At 39.1% G+C, this 17,356-nt stretch overlaps 1 protein-coding gene across 1 annotated transcript in view; it reads right to left on the bottom strand.

The window, feature by feature from the left end:
• VPS8 (VPS8 subunit of CORVET complex) overlaps positions 1 to 17,356 on the bottom strand; it is a 235,378-nt gene that overhangs the window by 178,500 nt on the left and 39,522 nt on the right. The window contains exons 9-13 of the mRNA XM_084872527.1: positions 9,841 to 9,927; positions 5,794 to 5,861; positions 4,372 to 4,525; positions 4,207 to 4,266; positions 2,878 to 2,985 (exon numbers count right to left, since the gene is read on the bottom strand). Coding sequence (XP_084728653.1) covers positions 2,878 to 2,985; positions 4,207 to 4,266; positions 4,372 to 4,525; positions 5,794 to 5,861; positions 9,841 to 9,927 — 477 coding nt within the window. The remainder of the gene's footprint in view (positions 1 to 2,877; positions 2,986 to 4,206; positions 4,267 to 4,371; positions 4,526 to 5,793; positions 5,862 to 9,840; positions 9,928 to 17,356) is intronic.

The following is a 17,356-nucleotide window of genomic DNA, read 5'->3' as shown; positions in this document are numbered from 1 at the left end:
CAAACAACTCTGGTAAAGGAACTCCCTTTTTATAGGGACGTGACTTAGTGAAGATGGGAGGAATGAAGGGCCCACACTAAGTGGTCTGAGTTGTTTGTAAAGTATCTGGTGAGGTCAACACCACAGTGATGGGACTAGAAGGCAAAGGGGAAATGGAACTTCAAGGGAAAGGAAGACATCTAGAACGCTACTATGGAAGTGCGCAAAAAAACTCAGACTGAACTGAATGCCATGAACTTCAGGCAGGTCAGCTGAACATGGTGCTCCGTCTCTCTTCTTCAGTGTCCTGCCCCCTTGGAGCAGAATAAGTCCCGCTACAAGAGCTGTGTGACCAAGGGCAAAGCACTAATTTTTTCTGTTTCCTCATTTGTAAATATAAAATAAGATGGCATCAAATTGTTCCATAGCTTGCATATGTTGAAAGTGTTTCAGCTCTGCTGGTGTGGCTCAGTAGTTGAGCATCAACTTATGAACCAGGAGGTCACAGTTTGATTCCCATTCAGGGTACATGCCTGGGTTGTGAGCTTGATCCCCAGTAGGCAGGAGGTAGACAATCAATGATTCTCATCATCGATGTTTCTATGTCTCTCCCTCTCCCTTCCTCTCTGAAATCAATAAAAATATTTTTAAAGTGTTTCATAATTGAAAAGATCAATGCCAACATTAATTGCTCCCTATGCTGTGGTGACCCCCAACCATAAAATTATTTTCATTGCTGCTTCATAACTGTAATTTTGCTACTGTTGTGAATTGTAATGTAAATATCTGTGTTTTCCAATGGTCTTAAGCTCTACAGTAGCAGTTGCGACCCACAGGTTGAGAACTGTAGAAGGGTCACGGCATTAAAAAGGTTGAAAACCACAGCTTATGGGAACCTCCTCTCTTGTTGCCTTTTCTTCTCCCTTTCCCTTGTGAGAATATCCACTAAGGTTAGGTGTGCTCTAGCTTTTTATTTTCACTGTTTCAACTACCTTCTCTATCCTGCAATTCTCACTTGTACCCCAGACCTGGGCTGTCATCTGCCCAAAGGACATTCTCCAAAACAACTTCCATCTTCATTACCAACTCAGCACACTCAAACCTTCCCTAACCTTAACTCTTTAAATAGTTCATGCTTTTAAAATATATACTCAAAAATGAAATGTTTCATTCATGCCCTTCAGTCCTAGAACCAATAATATCAGAAGTTTTGTCTTTCCTTCAAAATATCATCCCTACCTCTCACTACAACTGACCATCCTTATCTGAGACCTCACAGAAGCCAAACCTTCCATTTCCCTCCTACAATCTTTTCTCTTTTTCTATTTCCATACTGATCTTCCTAAAATATCACTTTAATCACAACTTTATCATTTTAGTTGCCTAAGAACCCATGATGTCTCCCCATTACCAATCTAGGTCAAGTATACACAATCCAGATCAGGAGTTAGCAAACTTTTCTGTAAAAGGCCACACAATAAATATTTTGGGTTCTGCAGATCATGTGGTCTCTGTCACAATTACTCAACTCTGCCACTACAATGCAAAAGCAGGCACAAATAATACATAACTAAATGGGCATGGCTGTGTTCTAATAAAACTTTACTTACAAAAACAAGGAGCCAGCCAGACTTACCCCACAGGCCAAAGTTTGCCAACCCCTAATCTAGATCCATGCCATATACTCAACTTTATTTTCCACAATAGGTTTCTCCTTGTCATTAATTCTATAAACATTTACTAAACATCTATATACAAGCACTGTCCTAGTGGCTGAAATATAGCTATAGAGTTGGTCTTTAGATTTATGGAGCTTTCAGTTGAGTGAGGAAGAAAAATACTAGACAAGTTATTTTATAAATACTGAATGTTATAAAAAAAAAAGAGAAAGTTTTATGGGTGTAGATAACAAGAAGCACTAACTAAGTTCAGGAGGTCAGGGGAGGCAGTTAATCAGGAGCTGGATAAAGGGGAAGAGAATACAGTTTTTGCAGTAGAGGTGACAGCATATGGTAATACACTACAGCCAGAGACTGGTTAGGAGGCTGCTCCAGAAGCTAGGCTGAAAATGTTAGTGGTTTAGGCTAGGGAAGCAGCAATGGGAGAGACACAAAGAGAGTAAAATCAGGAGATTTTAGATATAGAGTCTACAGGATGTTATGATGGAGCAGAAAAGAAGTGAGACTAAAAAGCAATTAATAGGTTTCCAGTTGGAGAAACTAGGAGACAGTAGTACACTTGCTTAATTAAGCTAGGAAACCCAAGAAGAGATTACATTCTTACCTCTATAACTTCAGTTCATCTTATTATGCATATCCACCCCCCACCCTATAGTATTTGCAATATATCCTTCATAAAGTCTTCTCCGTCCTCTCTAGTTCATACAAATCTCTTCATACTCTAAATATATCAACTTTTAATTCTCACCACATAGTTGAATCCTTAAACCATTCTCCATAGTAGTAATGAGCATACTGATGTGGCTTTTCAAACAATAGTTTAAGCTATGTGGAAGAAGAATTTATACTTCCCTCAATTGCTTCTTGTGTCCATCACAGTGCAGAGAACACAGCAGATATTCAATAATACTTGCTGTCTAACAAATTCACTATATGTATATAGGTAAGCCATTATTACAGACATATGTACATTCATATTTACACATACACCATTAATTATTTGTTAGTCAAATAATTACACCATAAAAGGGTCCAGAGTAAGTGATCAGTAGTTTTCCATGTTACCCATTAAAGCCTTAAATAAAAATTAAGTATGACACTCTGTCTCCAAAGAATTATGATAGCGTATTTCTTTGACACAATATTAAATTATTGATGAATCAGAAAAAAATATTTCAATAAGGACTTTATAATAGATCTAGCAAATATGGGGACTTACCAAAAGGAAATGCACAACATCTCCTCTGCAGAAAGCAAGCATGGGATTTACAGAATTATGCGCTGCCACAAAGTGCCAGGCCAGCAATGGGACACTGGAAGGATCCATCTAAGTGAAGAGAAGGTCAAAAAAATTTGTCACAGTTAACAGGCAAAAAGACAAAGAGAAAACTGATTTAAAACACCATCTGGCTAGTGTTCCTTAATAAAACTTCTACCAATTACTCATTAAAATGCCAATAAAACAGGAACTGACTGTATTCTACATCTTGATAGAGGTTTAAGTTACAAAGTATATACAAAGTTCAGCAAATGTACACTCCAAATCTGTGCATTTTATTTTATGTAAATTTTATAAGAAAGGAAAAACTTAGATAACTATGGCTAATCATATGCATGCTGATCTTTAGATTAAGAAAAAAAATGATTTCTTTAATTTACTTAGAAATAAATAAATAATTTGATGAAGAGATGAAGAGATGGATAAATATATAGTAAACACAGTACACTAAAATGTGAATTATAGAATTTAGATGGTAGGTATACAGATGTCTAATGTAAGTTTTTTTCAACTTCTGTTTGAAAATGTTCATAATAAAACGTTGGAACAAATACCAATAAAAACATCCAAAAAGGATGCAAACAAAACACCATGATAAATCTCATTTAGTCAATAAAACTAACCTAAGAAATACTAGTGGCAATCTAAACCAGCTTTGCCAGGCTTCTGCTAAGGCCCAAAGATACACAGAGTACCAAGGAATCAGAAGTGTGATCTTCCTCAGTATAAGGGCTGCTTTCTGAACTAGTCTTAGTTCTGTAGCATCATTCTCCACCCCATCTCATCAATACCTCTCCACACACACACACACACACACACACACACACACACACACTGAAAGACCACAACTCTCTGAAAACAATCAAGCAGGAAAGAAAGGGAAATCAGGTGTGCATAACATACCAGAGGCAGAAGCCAAGGAAACAATATGTAGTAGCAATATATGTTAGGTATTTTTTCTACCAGTTCGGTATCTAAATAGCAGCAAATAAAACTTAAAGCAATAAAGGTAGAGAAGTTCAGATCTCATGATCCTCAGAACACTGCTGAAGTCAACAGCTTATGCTCCTTTGGTCACACCAACTCCAGACAATAATCTTTGGAGCAGACTTCCATCTACCTAGTTTTATGACAATCTCACAGAATTTGCCATTTAAAATCCCATCTATCTAGTTTCTTAACAATCTCACAGAGTTCGCCACTTAAAATTCATTTCCCCCAACCTTCTGACATGGTCTTTTTATTAAAAAGATGGAGAGTCTTACTCACTCGTCCATAGGGAAAAGTCATCCACACTTTCAAGGATGGTTTCAATCCAATGACCAGTATCTTCAGGAGAAAAAAATATCATTTAATATTTATCCTGTCATTTTCAAATTTTTTGGCATTTAAAGCCTCTAAAAGTTCTGAGTTTCATCTTCTAAATACACCCACCTTGGTTAAGGAAGCCATGGCCAGTAAGGAAAACTGGGTGATGGGATGATCTTTCAAGTCAGGCTTAGAATGGAGAGGCTCAATACAACACACTTCACCCTTGGAACCACTGAACAGGCATCTGGACTCGCAGGTTCTCACTCCCATCACTCTCCTGAAAATGTAACCAAAAAATTCAGAACCAATTGAGCAATGACCCAAGGCACTATCATCTCTAGCTTAGACTATGACAATAGCCTCCAAACTGTTTCTCTGGCCCCCGGCAATGCAAACTCCACAAGATATCAGCGTGATCTTTTTAAAATATAGGCCAGATTTATTACTCTTCTAGAAAACACTCCAATGGCTTGCCACTGTACATAAAATAAAATCCAAACTTCTTTACATGTATTAAGGCCGTACATGATCTGGCTCCAGCCTTCACCCTCTCCCATTACTGTTGTTCCTGAGAAAGTCACGCTCCAGCCACACCTAACTGATTGCTTCAGCATGCCAAGTCTGTGCCCACCCATCAGAGTCTTTGTGCCTGAATGTCCCTCTGCTTGAAACGTTTCTTTCAGACCTTTACATCTGTTGACCACATTATCATTCAGATCTTTACTCAAATGTCACCTTCTGAGAGAAGCCTTCCTGAATTATCCTCAAGTACACTCCAGCTCACTGACCTTATTTTCTTCAGAGCACTCATAACTACAGAAATTATTTCATTTGTGTGCTGGCTTATTGTCTGTATCCCTCCTCCTACCCCAACTAGAACGTAAGTTCTATTAGAGTAGTAACCTTAGCTGGTTCACAGCTACAACTTTGGTGCCTAGAACAATGGTTACACATACATATGCTCAATAAAAATTAGCTGAACAAATAAATAGTATTTTTTAAGCAATTACTTTGGGCTCAGCATTGTTAGAAAGTATAAGAAATACAAGAAACAAACAAACAAACAAAAGTCCTTACTTTAAAGAACTGAGGGAAACATAATACACATTGTATTTTATATTCTATTTTTCTAACCTCAGCTTTATAAGTTATCTTCCATGTTATCTAAATAGTCTTTGCTCTTATTTAAAGTACATATGGGGCAAGTCTAAGACAATAAAAACTTTCCTATACCTGGCTACTATAGTTTTATAATCAGCTCAGCCTGGGAACTAAATGAAAATTAGTGAAATACTCCAGAATAATGGTTCCCCGAACCTGGGGAAGAGTTTAGAATCCCAACTGAAATCTACTAAGACAGAAATTGAGGGGTGGAAGGCAGGCCTGGAACTCCATATGTTCCATAAGCCTCCCCAGGTCATTGTAATACAGAACCATAACCTATTTTCAATTACATGGGTTTTCCAGACTTCTTCAAGTTCAACGTGAAGTCATTAACCAGTGCTAGTCTTTTCATTTGTCAACAAATGTCCATTAGTCTCTTACTTAAATGTCAATTCAAAAACAGAGCCTCCGCTGTCGTTGCAAATTGCAAGAGTTGGATCATCTGTAAACTGAACAGAGAAAAAAATTATTTTCTTGTAACCCATCAAATGTTAAAAAGGGAGAAAAATTATAATTTTTGAAAAATCTAAAACTAACAATGGCAATACTTAGTAATGAAATCACCTTAGCTAAACTTAGCTTATCACTCTAAACACACAAACTTACCTGTAGTTTTAAAAATACAAAACCACCTTTCCTTAGGATAAAAGAAAAATACAAACTATTCATAAAAGCCCTAAAGTTTTTTACTTGGGTTCTTACATTAACTTTTTCTAACTTGATATTAAACTGAATAGGATACTTCGAATACATCTGCAGTTGCCTTGTTTTCAAGAAGAAAGACACAATAAAAGATACTTGGTATCTTTGAAGAATAACTTGTCTGAATATGTTATCTAAATTACTGAGGAGTTAATCCATTATACATAAAATAGTTTAACTTTTACATAACTACTAGAGGCCTGGTGCACAGATTCATGTAGAGGTGGGGTCCCTAAGCCTGGCCTGTGCTCTCTCGAAATCTGGGACCCTTCAAAGGATTTGGGACTGCCAGGTTTCTAAATGGGCAGTCGGACATCCCTCTCACAATCCAAGACTGCTTCCCAACTGCTTGCCTGCCTGCCTTCCTGATTGCCCCTAACCACTTCTGCCTACCAGCCTGATCACCCCCTAACCACTCCCATGCCAGCCTGATTGATGTCTAACTGCTCCCTTGCCAGCCTATTTGTCCCCAACTTCCCTCCTCTGCCGACCTGGTCACCCCTAACTGCCCTCTCCTGCAGGGTTGATCGCCTCCAACTGCCCTCCACTGCAGGCCTTGTCCCTCTCAACTACCCTCCCTTGCAGGCCTGGTGCCTCCCAACTACCCTCCCCTGCTGGCCATCTTGTGGTGGCCATCTTGTGTCCACATGGGGGCAGCCAGCTTTGACAACATGGGGGCAGCTATTGTGTGATAGAGTGATGGTCAATCTGCATATTACTCTTTTATTAAATAGGATAGAGGCCTGGTACACGGGTGAGGGCTAGCTGGTTTGCCCTGAAGAGTGTCCCGGATCAGGGTGGGGGTTCCCTTGGGGTGTGGGGTGGCCTGGGCAAGGGGCCTGTGGTGGTTTGCAGGCCAGCCACACCCCCTGGCGACCCAAGTGGAGGCCCTGGTACATGGAATTTATTTACCTTCTACAATTGAAACTTTGTAGCCTAGAGTGGAGCCAAGCCCCCTGCTCACTCCATGGCTGCCGTCATTTCTGTTGGGATTGTTTATCTTCTATAATTGAAACTTTGTAGCCTTGAGTGAAGGCTTAGGCAGTAAGGGCAGGCGGAAAGCTTGGTTTCCTACGTTGCCTAGGAAACTCAAGCCTCCCTCCTGTTCTCTGTAGCTATAGCCATCTTGGTTGAGTTTATTTGCATACTCGCTCTGACTGGTTGGTGGGCATGGCTGGGGGCATGGCTTGTTGGTGTAGCAGAGTGAGGGTTAATTTGCATATTACTCTTTTATTAGGTAGGATTCCTAAATGTGCTATTCCTAAATGTGCTGCCTCCTTGCTCTTCTTCAACTAACAGTACCTCAGTTACTATTACTTACTCTTGAAAACTCATAGTAATATATAATGTTCACAGTGACAGACTGTCCTACAGGTTTATGTGGTATGGTAAATATAGATGTTGTATAATATAAACTGAAAATTTAACTTGTACTATATACAGTTACTGGTCTCCCTAACCCAATGGTTGGTGAGCCATCCTAAATGGCATGCCTACATGCTCTTAGTCAGGAATGGTTGAGGCACAGGAGACCACTATAAAATTATTCCTCATCGACCTCACACATAGACATAGTAAAGAAGTCCCGCACTTATGCTCTCAGCCTTGCTGAGCAGTTGCCAAAGGGGAGGCATACACCCCAGAGTGTAGGAAAAATAACAGGACTGTATTTTTATTTATTAACTAGAGGCCTGGTGCAAGAAATTCGTGCATGGAGTGGGAGGTATCTCTCAGACCAGCCTGCACCCTCTCCAATCTAGGACCCCTTGAAGGATGTCCAACCACCCATTTAGGCCTAATCCCACTGGGTGGTTGGATAATCCCTCTCACAATCCAGGACTGTTGGCTCCCAACTGTCCTCCCCTCCAGGCCTGATATCCCCCAACTGTCCTCCCCTGCAGGCATGCTATCCCCCAACTGCCCTCCTCTGCTGGCCCGGTTATCCCTAACTGCCCTCCCTGCTGGCCTGATTGCCCACAACTGCCCTACCCTGTAGGCCTGATTCCCACCCCCCAACTGCCATCCCCTGCAGGTCTGATCCCCCCCAACTACCCTCCCCTGCAGGCCTAACTCCCCTCCAACTGCTCTTCTCTGCTGGCCTAGTCCCCCTAACTTCCCACAACTGTCCTTCCCTACAGGCCATCTTGTGTCCACATGGGGGCAGCCATCTTTGACCATATGGGGAAGGCCATCTTGTGTCTTGGGGTGATAGTCAATTTGCATATTATTCTTCAATTAGATAGAATTTTCTACTTCTTGTGTATGTATTTTACAATGTATTTAAGTACTAGTACAGTATGCTTATATAATTATAATATATATAAACAAATACAAATACGCAAGCCCAAAGTGATACTGATGAGATGTAGAGTTAACTTTGGAGAACAATCAGTAAGAATATTGAAGTGCAAGTGGCTACTGTCAATCCAAAACTTCTGAAGTATCTAATCATATATATCTTTCCACCCCTTTCTCCAATGTCACATGCTGCATGCAGCACCACCTTGACCACCATTCCCAAGCAACAAGATAGCTATAACTATTATGCTTTTAACCTTGGCTGCATTCTTCTCTTTTCTCTTTGCCTTTATAACTTCTTTCCTAATGTTTCTCCTAAAAGGTATGTTTTTCTGCAAACGGATTGGCCTTTCATAAACATCACTAACTAATTATTCCTTTAACCAAACATTTATTGAGCAGCTACTATATAAAACACAAAATAAATGAGAAACAGATTCTGGTTTCAAATATCTTAATCTGTTAAAGGAGATTAAAACATAAACACAAACAACTATTATTAGCAGTTGGTACATATCATATGAAAAAAGGTCAAAATAAAGTGCCATGATGTTCAGAAAGAAAAGAAATTCTCTCTACTTTTACTTGTCTTGGCTATTTTCATTGTTGCTAAATGCTTCAATGCTGCTTTCTCACAGAAGACTTTTATGTAGCTAACCTAAATCCAGACACATAAACTCCAGATGCTTGCAGACTGTAAAAAAGCATATGTATGGCTAAGAGAAATCTGCACAGCTAAGCAACCAAATGTGTACCTGATTAAAATCTAGAAAATCTAATTTTAGACTCCCCTAGTTATAGTCCTCTACCTTTTATGCTTCTGAACATGGGCTTGACAACATACAAAAACCAAGGTTTACATTGTATTTACAAATAAAATCTGCGTCCTAAGTTGGTTTATTTTTTTCAGACCAGTACGGAGAAAGCCAAGATGCAAATCTTAATGTTTTTCATTTAGAGGCCTGAAAGAAAATAAACCAACAGACTCATTTCTAAACATAATGCAAACCTTGGCTCTTTCGCAGTTGGTGCCTTGAACGTCAGGTAACTCCCAACGAAGGGTGACTAGGCACACTATCTCAGCAATAAAGCCTTGGTGGTCTAAACAAAAAGTTAAAAAAAAGCCTTTTAAAATCATCACATGAGTTTCATTAAGGTACCACCTGTCTTTGCTGCCAACCTCTTATCTAGGAGCATATCAATGTACTCTTTTCCAGCTACATCTATTAGACATTAGTTCAACTTGCAGCTTAATGGTAGCACGCCAGCTCACCTCTGGTTTTTCACTTGGGAAAACATCTTGTTGGGCTGGTCAAACAAAAGACAGTTTCTTTTCAGGAATTCTTTTTTTTATAAAGAAATGTACTTAAAAACAGACACAACAGCATCATAATAAAAAGTATCAGGAAAAGAAAACAAAGATATTACCTTAATGTGCAATATTGCTGTTCCTGGAGGATGAGCATCTGTTATTGATCTTAGAAGCTTTCCACTGGCCAAATCCCACATAGTAATCTAAAAGACAACTAAATGCTTTAAAAAACAAATTTATTGCTCTTTTTTGGACTTAAGTATCCTGCCTTCTTGCTGAAATAATCTATTCTTAGTCTATAAACATTGCAAGCAAAGAACCATAAAGTTAAAATACAACTAAAGGTTGCAGACGCATTAAAGCACAGGGCCTTCATTCCATCTTCATCCACCCCTCATCCCGCCCAATCTACTTCTCCCTTTAGATTTTAAATTTTGTTTTCTACTGACAGGCCCAAGAAATTTCTTGTATGAATCCATTTTTTTAGGACTGATAAAAATTACAGGAAAGTCTTACTACCAAACTAGCTAGTGATGTGTAAGTCACAAGATGAGAAATACCCTATATTATTATCAGTTTCAGAAGAGGAAAGAAGTAACAAAATAGTTATCCAAGAGCACAGTAATAAGCATACACAAAGCAGAATATACTGTATTTTAAAAGTAGCAACAATTATCTACACTACTGCAAGGAAATAAATGTTATATAACACCCTGGTTTGTTTATAAAAGCTATTTACTTATTCAGACACATGATTTAGGATATTAAAAAACCACAGGCTTAAAAGGTCGGGGATTCAAGATGGCGGTGTAGGAAGATCCTAAACTCATGGATCTTCCTATGGCCACACATGGAATAATTCCCTCTGAAAGAGACCTAAAAACTGCTTAACAGTCCTCCAGAACAAAGGTAAAAGAGCCACATGGAGATGGGTAGGAGAGACAGAGATGCAGTCTTACCGAACACCCACCCCCAGCATGGCAACCCACTATCCAGAGGATCTCACAGATACAGAGCTTCTCCCAGGGGAGTGAGAATTCATGCCCCACTTCAGGCACTCCTACCCTTGGGCCTGCACCAGAGAGATGAGCCCCAACAACTGGCTTTGAAAACAAAAGGGCTTGTGCCCAGGAAACACAAAGAGCTGTAGGGAACTGAGATTCTGCCCTTAACGGGCTTGCATGCAGACTCCCCTGCTCAGGAACCCAGCACAAAATTGGAAGTTTGAAAAAACCTAAACTATCAGTAAGAGATTCTTTTGCTAATCTTAAAGTGTCTGCTGAAGGGACAAGGGCCTGATGGGACTCTCTCTGAGGATGGAGGCACTGTTGGGCACCATTTTTTTCTCCCCTTCTACCTAGCCAACACCAGTGCTGATGGATGCCATTTGCACATTTTCCTTCTACAATGCTATTGCCAGCAGATATGTGCAGTCACAGTAGACTCCTTTGTTGTCCCACTGAGTTGGAGAGCATGTCCCATCCCTTCACTCCCTTGCTCTCTCACTAAAACTGGTAGGAGTGTCCCAGCCCGGGGCATTCTCACAGCCCCACCAAAGCCAGCTGGCACACCCCAGCACTGTCCAGGGGCCTCACCAAAGCTGGCAAGTTCGCTCCAGCCCTGTGCTCTCCCTTTGCCTTGCCAAAGTCAGGGAGAGTGTGCCGCTCACACAGGCCATAGAGGAGCTCTCAGGGAATATAGGCTAAGATATGTCATCTTTACACATTCTCTCACTACAGCCTGCTGGTACCTTCCAGAAAGGAGCTTATAGACTTGTCTGGAACCAAAATTTTTGCAACTGTTTCCCAGGGGACACCTGCAGATCGCCTGGAATGGAGGCCAGCAGGTTTTACAATTACAGTTCCAGAGGACTGTATATATTTGTATATGTTAAAAGCTGTTGCTGAAGGATGTGGTTTTCAGTCAGCCTGAAACTGGGTGCTGAATGAGATCCCTCCCTTTGTGACACTGGCAGGGCAGGGCAAATCCTCAAAACTGGGACCTATAAAAAATAAATCAGGCTGCTTAGATAATCACAACAGCTCAAGAAAAAACCAAAAGTTAGGGCCACACTGAAAATAAGGTTCATCTCTCCTACACAAGGTCACTCTTCAAGAGTGGAAGAGATCAACCAAAGGACTTGTATGCATGCATATAAGCCTAATGAATGGACACAGACACCAGGGGGGTGAGGGCATGAGTGGAAGGTAGGGGATGGGGGAGCACTGAGGGGATAAAAAAAAAAAAAAAGAGTGGGAGAGGCAACTGCTTTCCCAAATACAGAGAAACAAACACAGAGTCAAGCAAAATGAGGAAACAAATAAATATGTTTTTAAAAAAGCACACACACAAGATAAAACTTCAGAAAAATATAAATGAAAATAAGTAATTAACTTAATAAAGAGTTCAAAGTAATGGTAATAATGAAGCTCAACAAACTTGGCTGGAGAATAAAGGAACACAGTGGGAATGTCAACAAAGTCATAGAAACTATAAGAAAGTGGCAAAAAGAAATAAAGAAAAAAAGAAAGTGGCAAATAGAAGTCAGAGTTGAAGAATACAATAGCTGAAATGAAAAAAACAAAAAACAACAGGGGTTCAACAGCAAACTGGATAAAGTAGAAGAAATGATCAATGATCTGAAAGAGCAGTGGAACTCACCCAACCAAAGTAACAAAAAGAAAAAATAATTTTAAAAATTAAGCTTAAGACAGCCAGAGAGAGACAGACAGTTACATATAAAGGAGCCCCCATCAGACTAGCAACTGATTTCTCCACAGAAACTTATCAGGCCAGAAGGGAATGGGATGAAATATACAACGTCATGCAAAGGAAGGGTCTGAATCCAAGAATACTGTACCCAGCAAGGCTATCAATCAAAAGTGAAGGTGAAATCAGGAGCTTCACAGACAAAAACAGACTAAGGGAATTTATCTCCACCAAACCAGCAATGCAAGAAATGCTAAAGGGTCTACTGTAAAATTAAAGAAATTGAAAGCAAAGAAGGAACACAGGGGTATAGAATAAAAATGGCGTCAAATCAGTATCTATCAATAACTTTAAATGTAAATGGACTAAATGCTCCAATCAAAAGACATAGGGTAACGGATTGGATAAGAAAACAAGACCCATATATCTGTTGTCTACAAGAAACCCACCTCAGAAAAAAGGATGCACACAGACTGAGGGTGAAGGGATGGAAAAAGGTTTTCCAGGCGAATGGAAATGAAAAAAAAGCTGGGGTAGCAATACTTATATCTGACAAATTAGATCTCAGAGTGAAGGACATAACAAGAGATAATGAAGGCCACTTCATAATACTAAAGGGAGCAATCCAACAAGAAGAAATAACCCTGGTAAATATATATGCACCCAATACGGGAGCACCCCAATATATAAAAAAATTGCTGGAGGACATTAAGGGAGAGATTAATAGCAATACAATCATAGTAGGAGATTTTAATACCCCACTGTCACCCTTTGACAAATCATCTAAACAAAAAATCAGCAAAGAAATATCAATCCTAAATGACTTGCTAGACCAGATGGAATTAATCGACATTTTCAGAACATTCCACCCCAAAGCCACAGAATATACATTCTTCTCAAGCGCACATGGGACATTCTCAAAGATAGACCATATTTTGGGGCATAGGCAAAGTCTCTTCAAATTCAAAAAGATAGAAATCATATCAAGCATCTTCTCAGATCATAGTGCCATAAAACTGGAAATTAACTACAATGAAAAAAATCCAAAGAAATCAAACACATGGAGACTAAACAGCATGCTATTAAACAAGGACTGGGTTACCAAAGAAATCAAGGAAGAAATTAAAAACATCCTAGAAACAAATGACAATGAAAACACAACTATCCAAAATCTATGGGACACAGCAAAGGCAGTTTTGAGAGGGAAGTTCATATCCCTACAAGCCTATTGCAAAAAACTGGAAAAAAGGGTAACAAATGATCTAACTCTACAACTCAAAGAGTTAGAAAAAGAGCAACAAGAAAAGCCAGAGTAAGCAGAAGGAAGGAAATAACAAAAATCAGAGCACAGATAAACGACATAGAGACCAAAGAAACAATACATAAGATCAACAAAACCAAGAGCTGGTTCTTTGAAAGAATAAACAAGATAGATGGACCTCTAGCCAGACTAACCAAGAAACAAAGAGAGAGGACTCAAATAAACAAAATCAGAAACGAAAGAGGTGAAATAACAACAGACCCCGCCGAAATACAAAGGATTGTTACAAAATACTACGAACAACTCTATTCCAACAAACTGGACAACCTGGAGGAAATGGACATATTCCTAGAAAAATACAACCTTCCAAAACTCAATCAGGAAGAATCTAAAAATCTCAATAGAGCAGTGACTTGGGAAGAAATTGAAACAGTCATCAAAAAGCTTCCAGCAAACAAAAGCCCAGGGCCAGATGGCTTCACAGGAGAGTTTTATCAAACATTCAAGGAAGAACTAAAACCTATCCTCCTCAGACTATTCCAAAAAATTCAAGAGGAAGGAACACTTCCAAACTCCTTCTATGAAGCCAGCATCACCCTAATACCAAAACCAGATAAAGACAACTCAATGAAAGAGAATTACAGGCCAATATCCCTAATGAACATAGATGCCAAAATCCTCAACAAAATTCTAGCAAATCGGCTCCAGCAGAGCATCACAAAGATCATACACCATGACCAAGTAGGATTTATTCCAGGAATGCAAGGTTGGTACAACATCCGCAAATCAATAAACATGATTCATCACATAAACAAGTTGAAAGATAAAAATCATATAGTCATATCAATTGATGCAGAAAAAGCATTTGATAAAATCCAACACCCTTTCCTGATAAAAACTCTCAACAAGGTGGGAGTACAAGGATCATATCTCAACATAATAAAAGCTATATATGATAAACCCACAGCCAACATCATACTCAATGGCCAAAAACTAAAACCATTCCCTCTAAGATCAGGAACAAGACAGGGATGCCCACTATCGCCACTCCTCTTTGACATAGTACTGGAAGTACTAGCCATTGCAATTAGACAAGAGGAGGAAATAAAAGGCATCCAAATTGGAAAAGAAGAAGTAAAGTTATCCTTATTTGCAGACGACATGATATTGTATATAAAAAACCCAAAAGACTCCATTAAAAAACTAATTGGCTTAATAAATGAATTTGGCAATGTAGCAGGATACAAAATTAACGCCAAGAAATCTATGGCATTTCTATACACCAACAGCGAATTTATAGAAACAGAGACTAAAAAAGCAATTCCATTTACCATCGCACCAAAAAAATTAAGATACCTGGGAATAAACTTAACTAAGGAAGTAAAGGACCTATATGCGGAAAACTACACGACACTGAAAAAAGAGATAGAGGAAGATGTAAACAGATGGAAGAACATACCATGTTCATGGATTGGTAGAATCAACATCATCAAAATGTCCATACTTCCTAAAGCAATCTATAGGTTCAATGCACTCCCCATTAAAATACCAACAGCATATTTCACTGACCTAGAAAGAACTCTCCAAAAGTTCATTTGGAACAATAAAAGACCCCGAATAGCCACAGCAATCCTGAGAAAGAAGAGTAAAGTAGGAGGGATCTCAATACCAGACTTCAAACTGTATTACAAAGCCACTGTTCTCAAAACAGCCTGGTACTGGCACAAAAACAGACATATAGATCAATGGAATCGAATCGAGAACCCAGATATCAACCCAAATCACTATGCTCAATTAATATTTGACAAAGGAGGCACAAATATACAATGGAGTCAAGACAGTCTCTTCAATAAATGGTGTTGGGAAAATTGGACAGATACATGCAAAAGAATGAAACTAGATCACCAACTTACACCATACACAAAAATAAACTCAAAATGGATACAGGACTTAAACGTCAGACGGGAAACCATAAAAATACTAGAAGCATCCACAGGCAACAAAATCTCAGACATATGCCTAAAGAACTTCTTCACTGATACTGCCCCTAGGGCAATGGAAGCTAAAGAGAAAATAAACAAATGGGACTACATCAAAATAAAAAGCTTTTTTACAGCAAAAGAAACCATCAACAAAACAACAAGAAAGCCCACTGTGTGGGAGAACATATTTGCAAATGTTAACACTGATAAAGGTTTAATCTCCAACATCTACAAACAGCTTATACAACTAAATAAAAGGAAGATTAATGATCCAATTAAAAAATGGGCAATGGACCTAAATAGAATATTTTCAAAAGAAGACAGAAGGAAGGCCAAAAGGCACATGAAAACATGCTCAAAGTCACTAATTATCCGAGAGATGCAAATCAAAACAACAATGCGGTACCATCTCACACCAGTCAGAATGGCCAACATCAACAAATCAACAAACGACAAGTGTTGGCGAGGTTGCGGAGAAAAAGGAACCCTCGTGCACTGCTGGTGGGAATGTAGACTGGTGCAACCACTGTGGAGAACAGTATGGAGTTTCCTCAAAAAACTGAAAATGGAACTCCCATTTGACCCAGTAATCCCACTTCTAGGAATATATCCCAAGAAACTAGAAACACCAATCAGAAAGGATATATGCACCCCTATGTTCATAGCAGCACAGTCTACAATAGCTAGAATCTGGAAACAGCCTAGGTGCCCGTCAGCAGATGATTGGATCAAAAAACTTTGGTACATCTACACAATGGAATACTATGCTGCCATAAAAAAGAAGGAATTCTCATCATTTGCAGCAACCTGGATAGAACTAGAGAACATCATGCTGAGTGAAATAAGCCTGTCAATGAAAGAGAAATACCACATGGCCTCACTCATTTATGGATATTAAAAAACATTATAAACTGACAAACCAAAAGATAGATATAGAGACAGTAAAGCAAAAAGTAGACTGTAAAATTACAGCGGGGAGAGTAGGGAGATCTGGGGGAGATAAGAGACCAACCAAAGGACTTGTATACATGCATATAAGTACAACCAATGGACACAAAACTCTGGGGAGGGAGGGTATGTATGGGGGGGGGGCAATGTTAAAATATGTACACAGATAATAATTTAATAAAAAAAAATTAAAAATTAAGCTTAAGAAACCTAGGGGTTAACATCAAGTAAAATAACATTCACATTATAGGAGACCCAGAAGAAGAAAGAGAGAAAGAGGCAGAAAACTTATTTAAAGTTATAATGGTTGCAGCCCTAGCCAGTTTTCTCAGTGGTTAGAACATCAGCCCATGGACGGAAGGGTCCCGGGTTCCATTCCGGTTAAAGGCAGGTATGTTGCAGACTCAATCCCAAGCCCGAGGCAGGGTAGGTGTGGGAGGCCACCAAGTGATGTGTCTCTCTCCCACGGATGTTTCTCTCTGTCTCTCCCTCTGTTTCCACTCTCTCTAAAAATCAATGGAAAAATACCCTTAGGTAAGGATTAACAAAAAACAACAAAGTAGATAATTTATTAAAAATAAAAATTAAAAATTAAAAAGACATAATTGCTGCAAACTTCCCTAACCTAGAGAAGGAAACAGACATCCAGATCGAGGAAACTCTGATAGTTCCAACTAGGAGAAACACAATGATATCTACATCAAGACACATTATAATTAAAATGTCAAAAGG

The sequence above is a fragment of the Pipistrellus hanaki genome (genome assembly GCF_964339955.1).
Source record: "Pipistrellus hanaki genome assembly, chromosome: 2".
Lineage (NCBI taxonomy): Eukaryota > Metazoa > Chordata > Mammalia > Chiroptera > Vespertilionidae > Pipistrellus > Pipistrellus hanaki.
The sequence above is the reverse complement of the archived record's forward strand: the minus strand, read 5'-3'. Positions and strand labels throughout refer to the sequence as shown.